The 9689-nt window shown below is 37.9% G+C and overlaps 1 protein-coding gene across 1 annotated transcript in view; it reads right to left on the bottom strand.

Moving 5' to 3' along the window:
• Nucleotides 1-9689, bottom strand: part of ACBD3 (acyl-CoA binding domain containing 3) — a 51490-nt gene that overhangs the window by 40367 nt on the left and 1434 nt on the right. Inside the window, exon 2 of the mRNA XM_012644344.1 lies at nt 2875-2887. Coding sequence (XP_012499798.1) covers nt 2875-2887 — 13 coding nt within the window. The remainder of the gene's footprint in view (nt 1-2874; nt 2888-9689) is intronic.

Here is a 9689-nt window from a genome sequence, read left to right as displayed (position 1 = left end):
ATTTAAAATGTAAAAAAATTTTAAAAATAGAAAAAGCTTATACAATAAGGATATAAAAAAATATTTTTGTATGGCTGTATGATGTGTCTGTGTTTTAAGTTCAGTGTTATTACCACAGTCAGAAAGTTTTTAAAAATTTAAAAGTTTATAAAGGAAAAAAGTTACAGTAAGCTAAGGCTAATTTATTATTGAAGAAAAATCCTTTTGAATAAATTTAGTGCAGCCTAAATGTCCAGTGTTTATAAAGTCTACAGTAATGTACAGTAGTGTCCTAAGCCTTCACATTCACTCACAGACTCACCCAGAGCAACTTCCAGTCCTGCAAGCTCCATTCATGGTAAGTGCCCTATACAGGTGTACCATTTTTCTCTCTTTCGTACCACATTTTTACCGAACTTTTTCTACGTTAAGATAATGCTTGGATATATAAATACTTACCACTGCGTTACAGTTGTCTACAGTATTCAGTACTGCAACATGCTGTACATGTTTGCAGCCTAGGAGCAAGAGGCTATACATATAGTCTAGGTGCACAGTAGGCTATACCATACAGGTTTGTGTAAGTACACTCTATGATGTTTGCACAACGAAATCACCTAACAATGTCCACCAATGCATTTCTTAGAATGTATGCCCATCGCTAAGGGGCATATGACCATATGTTCAGACTGTAGTACAAATGAAACAACTGTAAGAAATACTGTGACTTGAGAAACGCACGCTGCAGAAAACCATATGATCACAGCATACATTTAATAAATTCTAAGCACACTCACACACACACTTTAACATCTTTAAAAATCACATGAGGTTTTATAATCTATAGTATTTTTTTTTATTTCTGCATATTATGGGGGTACAAATGTTTAGGTTATATTGCCCTTGCCCCCGCCCGCCCCAGTGAGAGGTTCAAGCATGTCCATCGCCCTATAATCTATAGTATTTTACAGTTATGAATCAGCAGTTTTTCTTTGTTAATGGCATGTAAGATAATAATCTTAGAATAGATGGAATACACATACATATTCTATGGGTACATTCATGTGAATGTAAGAATAAGAAAGTGCAAGGAGGTAGGATTAGCAGTGGTCATCAAGGAGAATTTAAGCCTTCCTTTCAACATTTTTTAATCTTTCAAAGGAAAACGTCCAGGACAAACTAAACTGTCACGAGACATTGCATATGGACGAGTGACTGGCAAAACTGAGGGGGTCAGGAGTGAAGAGGAGTTTCCCCATTTATACATATTGAAATTTTTTTCAATAAGAACTCACGTAATATTTGCAAAAAATATTTTTAAAAAGACAAAACTATGGCTCTGACCTTACTTATGTAATAAAAATCAAAACAACTCAGTAACCTGTGGACCTGCCATCTGTACTTTCCACTGAGCAAACAGTATCACTGAACAGTAAAGCACCTAGAGTAGGAACTTCTTTTAAAGCTCTTAGGACAGGATTATCATACTTCCACATCTACAAACTAAAAGGCAATTCTTATTTCATAATCTAATTCTGGCTGGTATAGTGGCTCATGCCTATAACCTTAGCACTTTGGGAGGCTAGAGGGGGAGGACTGCTTGAGGCCAGGAGTTTGAGACCAGCCTGGGCAACTGCAAGACCCTGTATCTACAAAAAATAATAAACTACCCGGGTGTGGTGGCACACGCCTGTAGCTATCGCTTGAGCCCAGGAGTTTGAGGTTGCAGTGTACTATGATGACATGACTGTACTCCAGTCCAGGCAACAGAGATCCTATCTTAAAAAAAAAAGAAAATCTAACCTTAGAATGCTATTTCAATCAATGGTGGACATTATGTAAGATCCTTTTTATATTTATAGATTCATTCCACTTAATAAATATTTATTGAGCCTCTGTGTACATATCACCGTGCTAGATGCTAAGAATTCATTGTCCTCATGGAGCTTACAAACTATTGAGTTCAATTAAAAATTTGTAAGTTGGCAATACAATGAATGGTTGCATCTGGGTGTGTATTTAGGGATATATATGTGTATATATCAAGCAAATTATAACAAAATTATATTGAGATAAAAGAAAGATAATTTTAGAGTTTAATTTTGACCTAGGAAAAACTACAGGTAATGAAATAGACTAGTTCGAACTCCTTAAGTGGAGTAGTTGTGTTAAAAAAAAAAAGTGCCCCACCCAAGCTCTATGCACATGGTAATACAGTGTCAAGCGAATAACTTGGCAAAATTATAAAACGGATTATAAAATTGATCTGATCCACGACTGTAATGAGATATATTACAATATCTTCTCAGTAAATTAAAAAGACAATAACATTTGTCAGTAGACAAATTGTTTAAAAACAGTTAATAAACTATTTCTAAGAAACATGTCCACAAACTTTGAGGCAAAAAATGCATATTGTTTTTAATCACATATGATGAAACATAATTAACTGAGGGATTACATTCAGCTGTAATAGGAAACACCCACAATATACCTGATATGAAGAAGGTACTTATGCTCACATGAAAGTAGTGGGTAAGGCCAGGCACAGTGGCTCGTGCCTATAATCCCAGCACTTTTAGAGGCCGAGGCGGGAGGATCACTTGAGGCCAGGAGTCCAAGACCAACCTGGGCAACACAGTGAGAGCCCCATCTCTACAAAAAGATAATAATAAAATTAAAGTGCCTGTGGTCCCAGCTACTCAGGAGGGTGAGGCAGGAGGATCGCTTGAGTCCAAGAATTTGATGCTACGGTGAGCTACGATCACGCCACTTCACTTTAGCCTGGGTGACAGAGCAAGATCCTGCCTCAAAAAAAAAACAACAAACAAAAAAAGTACTGGGTGACACCAGTAGAAAAATAAGCTCCCAGGTAGCTGTTTCTGATGACACTACTGTAACTGCCATCCTGAATCAGGAACAGTCAATACCAGTATGAACACAGGTGTTTACTATACAAATTAGACTTCATATCAATTCAATCTACAGACTAGGAGAGTCAGACCATCAGAATATTCCCACCCACCAGTCTGAACTGGCTGCCTGGTACATACATTAGGGCTTGCGGGAAAATCCAGAGTATGGATCAATCTTTGAGTATGTGTTGTTTTAAGTCACTGAATTTATAGTAATTTGTTAACAGGAGCAATAAAGAAACTAAAACACCCTAAACACATTTTCTCAAGCAATTAAAAATAGATATGGCATCTATGTCAAGTTCTTACTACATCTGTAAGTATTTAACTTTACAATCCTAATAGGACAGCACAAATAATTTGATAATAGACTTATAATTGGTTACCAAGCCCAAAGTTCTGAGAGATTAAAATTAAGTCCCTTCTACCTGAAATTAATTGTACTAAAGATTATTAGGCTCACACCCCAACTGACAGTTTATAGGAGAAATCATATTTTTCCCTTCTCTCTGGAGGTAAAAAAATGTGCCAAATTATTTCAATGCCCCTTCTGGCCTTTATTTGATGAAGGCCATAAAATCTATGGGTTGGAAAGGATGTCAAAGACAGGTGATCGAACTGCAAATCCAAAGCTCAAATCCCCTCTACATGGCTACCTAGCAAATGCCAACATACGCTTGCAAAGTTCTTGGTGATGGGAACTCACTGTCCCAAAGCAGTTTATTCCATCTTTGGATAGCTGTGATTCTTAGTTCTTTATTCTGAGCACATATCTCTCATTTCTATCCACAGGGTCTATTTCTTGTCCTCAGCATTAAATAAAACACATCTAAAGACCAGACCTCGCAAAGTCACAAAATATCCCTCGTGTTTGCCCTGAGTTTTCTATTCTCTAGGCTGAACACTCCTAGCTTATTCGATCATACCTCAAAGACCTAAATTTAAACCCCAGCTCTGCTGTTTATTAAGTATATATAACATGGACAAGTGATTTAACCTTTGGAATCTATTTTATCATCGATAAAATGGAGATAATACTGCTCCTTAGGGTTCTTGTGAGTGTTAGAAATAATGTGTTCCAAAGTCTTGGTATAGTGCCTGCATAGAGCAGCAATGACTCAACAGTGGCCATTATGATAATAATGGCAGGGATTTGAATTCCCACTTGATACAAGGTGCTCTCTTGTGAATGAGCTACATTCTGTCTTTAACCCTAAAAGGTAATTCCTCAAACTGAAAGCAGTATCCAGGGCTTGTCTGCTCTGTGCAGAGGAGAGCAGGGCCATCTCTCCCTTCCCTCATCCCTTCCCTGTGTTGCCTCACAGAGAAAACAGTTCGAATAAAATCTATCTTTTAGAAATACTAAAATTAAAAACACATCTCCTTCATGTTGGATTGAGAAAAAACCTGACAATTTTTTTTTTTTTTTTTGAGACACAGTCTCACTGTGTTGCCCGGGCTAGAGTGAGTGCCGTGGCGTCAGCCTAGCTCACAGCAACCTCAAACTCCTGGGCTCAAGCAATCCTTCTGCCTCAGCCTCCCGAGTAGCTGGGACTACAGGTACGCGCCACCATGCCCGGCTAATTTTTTCTATATATTTTTAGTTGTCCGATTAATTTCTTTCTATTTTTAGTAGAGACAGGGTCTCGCTCTTGCTCAGGCTGGTCTCGAACTCCTGAGCTCAAACGATCCACCCGCCTCGGCCTCCCAGAGAGCTAGGATTACAGGCGTGAGCCACCGCGCCCGGCCAATTTTTTTTTTTTAATAAGAGACCAGGTCTAGCTCTGTCATCCAGGTTGGAGAGTTGTGGTGCGGCAACCATAGCTCACTGTTACCTTGAACTCCTGGGCTTAAGCAATCCTCCCACCTTAGCCTCCCGTGTAGCTGGGACTACAGGCGCACACCAGCACACCTGGCTAATTTTATTATGTTTTGTAGAGACAAGGTCTCATTATGTTGCCCAAGCTAGTCTCAAACTCCTGGCCTCAAGTGATCCTCCTGCCTCTCCCTCCCAAAGTACTGGCATTATAGGCATGAGCCACCACACTCAGCCTGAAAATTTTGGTTCAGCTCAAATTTAATATGAACTCTATATTATAGAGTGTGGCTATAATTGTTTTCCTATTTTAAAGCTGTCCCTTAGGTCTATATATCGTCCTATACTATTACACACTGGTGTCTAAAGGTAAATATAATAAAGAAGGGAAGGAAACAAACTCAAAATTTAATAGATGTTCCAAGTAACAATTAAACTTGAAATTATCTTGAGATTAGACCATTTAAGTCCAGGAGGCACCCACTAATTATACACATAAGTTTTCAATGAATAAATTCCAGCTGTACAGTATTTTAAAACATTAATAAGGTCATTTATAAAAGTTCTTGTAGATGCCTATATAAAGATGACAACAGGAAATGGAATCATTGCAGTTGCCCATATGATTGCTATCATTAATATAATTCTCTGCTAGTATATAATATTCTGCTATCAGTGATATAATTAAGTATAATCAATAGCAATGCTAGCAAAAATATGTTAACTATTCCATAAAGAAACTGAGGTTGGGCGAAGTGGCTCATGCCTGGAACGCCAGTACTTCGGGAGGCTGAGGCAGGATGACTTGAGGCCTGGAGTTCAAAACCAGCCTGGGCAACATATCGAGACTTTGTCTCTACAAAAAAATTTTAAAAATTAGCCAGACATGGTGATGTGCACCTCTAGTCCCAGCTACTTGGGAGGTTGAACTAAACTGCCTGAGTCCGGCAGTTGGAGGTTGCAGTAAGCTGTCATCACACCACTGTACTCCAGCCTGGACGACAGAGTGAAACCCTGTCTGTAAAAAAAAAATAAAAGAAAGAAACTGAGTCCAAGACTTAAGTCCTTCCAAATCCAACTACAGCTTCCTTTTACATATAATATCCCCCAAAAAGCTCCCTCCCCACACACCGCATATCTACTGAAAAGGCCTAGAAATAATGGCCAATCCAGCTGGCAATAGCACCCACTCCTATCACCCAGGTTATTACTGTTCAAATGCTCGTTCCCACTAAGAGGAACCATGTCTCCTTGGAGAAATGGCTGATTCCTACTGAGGAGGAAATGTATAAGATGAACTTGGAATATCTTAGTATCAGATAGCAAGGAAGCTATGGAAGACTACTACAGTCATGTCAAAGGAAGCCAATTTGAAGACAGTACGATTTCTCACTTGTCAAAGACAGTACAATTTAAGCATCAATAACAATAATTCTGCTGAGAAATCCTCTATTAAAAAAAAAACTAGGAGCTAAAAGAAATTATATGTTTAAAAACATGAGTACTTTACGACATTAAAACTTGAGGCTGCCAGGGAAACAATTCAGTATTTTGAAACCTAGTAAATAAAGGAAAAGAAGCATTTTTCTTTCCTTTTCTATTTGAACTCTATCCCAAGCCAAACAGTACATGAGGAAAAGCATTCCAGTGAGGGAAAGACAATTTATAGAGTATCACCATTTTTTAATCCCTAATGAATGAACAGATCAAGACATTGATTATCAACAGTCCTAACATCACAAAAAGAGATCCAACCATTTTCATTGGCTTATTCAAGGGGTGGCGGGAGAAGAGATATGAAGCAGCCTTGCCAAAAAAACAGAACTTGAATCTGATCAAGACTTTAGATACAACTGCAGGAAATACAGAGATTGAAGGAATACATTAAGCCACATGGATGCAATCAGCAAAATCTACTGAACCATTAAATTTTTTCAACAAACAAAATGCAAGGGAAAAGGGGAGGGGGAGTATATCAACTACTTGCAATGTGTAGACTTTTATTCTGCACCTTATTTAAACGAACTGTTTTAAAACTTGTAATGTTTATGAAACTGGAAATTTGATCACTTGACTGGATATCTGATACTAATGAATTACTGTGTCTAATTTTTCTATGTGTGATAATGGTATTGCAGTCACTTTTAAAAAAAAGGAATCCTGCAGAGCACAGTGGCTCCTGCCTGGAATCTCAGGAATCTCAGCTACTTTGGATTCCAGGTGTGAACTGGGGTGGGAGGATTGTTTGAGCCCAGGAATTTGAGCCCAACCTGGGCAACATAGCGAGATCCCATCTCTTTAATTAATTATTTTTAAAAATATTTTTAGTCCTCATTTTTCAGAAATACATAATGAAATATTTACAGATGACTTGGGAAGCAGCTGGAGCAGATCTGGCTGGGTAATGGGTACAGAGGGTCATTGCACCATTCTGTTTTTGTGTATGTTTGAAATTCTCCATAATAAAAAGTCAAAATTTAAATTAAAAATTTTTAAACTTAAAAAATGTTCACATCCATTTTCAGTTTATAAGAGTGAAAACACTCGTTACATTATTGCAGGCCTCCCAAAAGGTCTAACATTTTATTAGTAGAAATAAGATGTAGCAATAATAGGGATTATCAATATTTCGAAGGCACATCTACTTTAGTCCTTTGGAGGGAATTTTTTCTCACATTCAAATTTGAACCTGATAGCAATGTTAGGTAAGAATTCAGAATACATAGTTCTCTTACACTTTACTTTTGCAGATACCTGGACTTTCCATAAAGCGATCATGCTTAGAAAAACAACCTAAATCTTTCCATTAGCCCTTAATATTTTCAAGCTATTAATAATAAAGAAGTTCCAAAATGTGTTTAGGCAACTGGATAGGTAGTTTTGAATATTTTTCTCAGACCACCACCAGAAAGCAGGGTTCGTATTTGCTTTTCATCTCTTGAAGTAAGAACTGTCTTTGGAAGAATCAGACAGCCTGAAAACCAACCCTGCCTCTTAACAAATAATAACTGAATGGCCTGGGGCAGCTCCCTCAACTAAAAAATGGGAATATCCTCCTAGAAGGAACCAAGGGAAGATTAAACAATGTGTATATACAGCTTTCAGCATAGTACTGACATTTAGCAAACATCTGCTCAATAACTACCAGCAATCATTCCTCTTAAATTTTAAATTAATGCAATCTACCAGCTTAATGTAATGAGGCAATAAAGCATTAAAAAAGAAAAAGCCCACCCCAAAGAACTCTAAAAACCAAAATACAATACCCCAGGTTAACTCTATCCAAGAAGTGTAAATGCTATAATAAAGCAATCCATTTGGGTTCCTGTGGGTCCTTAACCCAAGGAGATAAGAAAACCCAGTTTAGGCCAGTTGTGGTGGCTCACACCTGTAATCCTAGCACTCTGGGAGGCCAAGGCGGGAGGATAGCTTAAGGTCAGGAGTTCGAGACCAGCCTGAGCAAGAGCAAGACTCCATCTCTACTAAAAATAGAAAAAATTAGCCAGGCATGGTGGCATGTGCCTGTAGTCCCAGCTACTTGGGAGGCTGACGCAGGAGGAACACTGGAGCCCAGGAGTTTGAGGTTGCAGCAAGCAATGATGACACCACTGCACTCTAGCCAGGCAACAGAGACCTGATTCCAAAAAAAAAGGAAGTCTCTGCAAAACTGGTAAAACATCAAGTAATCTGCTAGAAAAATTCACAAATTAAAACAAAGGCAGCATTACTTGGCTCACCCCACTCACTTTCCAAAAGTGGGGTGAGTGCTTTTACTTCTGACTGCTTTTACATCTTTCTTTTTTTTCAATTAGCATCTCATATACTAACAGTCTCTCCACTGTTAAATGATGTAATGATCCATGCAGAAAGGTAGCTTTTAATTGCTACACAGCTATTTCTCCTATTAAGTACTTCCATATTGCTTTGAGAGCGTAATTTAGGAAGTGAATGAACTATAGCTATCAATGTAGCTTTATTCTCTAAGGTGACTAATAACTAGGCCCCCAAATTACAGGTTCCTCTAGGATTTCTACCACTCAACAAACATGTTAAAATGATCTTTTAGGTTTAGACCACTGAATCTTAAATCTGAGATGTCAGATTTCATTTAATCTAGCTCCCTCTATATATATGAGACAGTCTGAAAAAGTTAATTGTTTTGAAGTTTATATGGTAACCAGAATCCAAAGCTTCCTAGCTTCCTGACTCTCAAAACAATGCTAAGTGTACTACTGCACATTATAGTGTCTCAATCTTTCAAAGAAGACATTACTACTATTTTCAAGTAAGACAGGCTCAGAAAAGGAACTAACCTATTTTTTTGTCAGTCATGTGGCAAAAGGTAGGTTTAAAAGTTAGTTCTTTTCTATTCTTACTCTCTGCTACAATATACTTTAATCTATTGAAAAGTAAGTTCCAAGAATAAAAATTTAAGGTAGAATGTAGCTATATGGATTATACACAAACCAGCAGATTTTTATACAAGTGGTAATATATCATCACTATAGTAAACTCAAAATTCGAGACTGTGACCTAAGGTCAAGAGATCCAAAACCCATTAGCCATCACCAATTCCCCAAGCTAGCTAGTACACAGAGGGCTGAACTCATTGGGCAGTGACAATGAACATCTCAAGGGTCAACTTTTTAATAAAAAATGCAATCAATGTGAAATGATCAAATGTTCTGGAAAATTTACAAAACCAAGACTTTCACCAGTTTGCACAATTTATTTTGAGAGAAAACAAATAACTTCAACATGTATCGTTGCATTAGAACTACTCAACTTCAGCCAGTGAAATATGTACCCCAAAAGGTACTCCTCTGGGTAAATATGCTGTTCTGGAATGTATGTGGAATGTAGCAATCCCCTTTAAAGTTTCTTTTTTTTTTTCTGAGACAGAGTCTCACTCTGTTGCCCGGGCTAGAGTGCTGTGGCGTCAGCCTAGCTCACAGCAACCTCAAACTCCTGGGCTCAAG

This window comes from Propithecus coquereli, unplaced genomic scaffold (assembly GCF_000956105.1).
Source record: "Propithecus coquereli isolate 6110/MARCELLA unplaced genomic scaffold, Pcoq_1.0 Scaffold210, whole genome shotgun sequence".
NCBI lineage: Eukaryota > Metazoa > Chordata > Mammalia > Primates > Indriidae > Propithecus > Propithecus coquereli.
The sequence above is the reverse complement of the archived record's forward strand: the minus strand, read 5'-3'. Positions and strand labels throughout refer to the sequence as shown.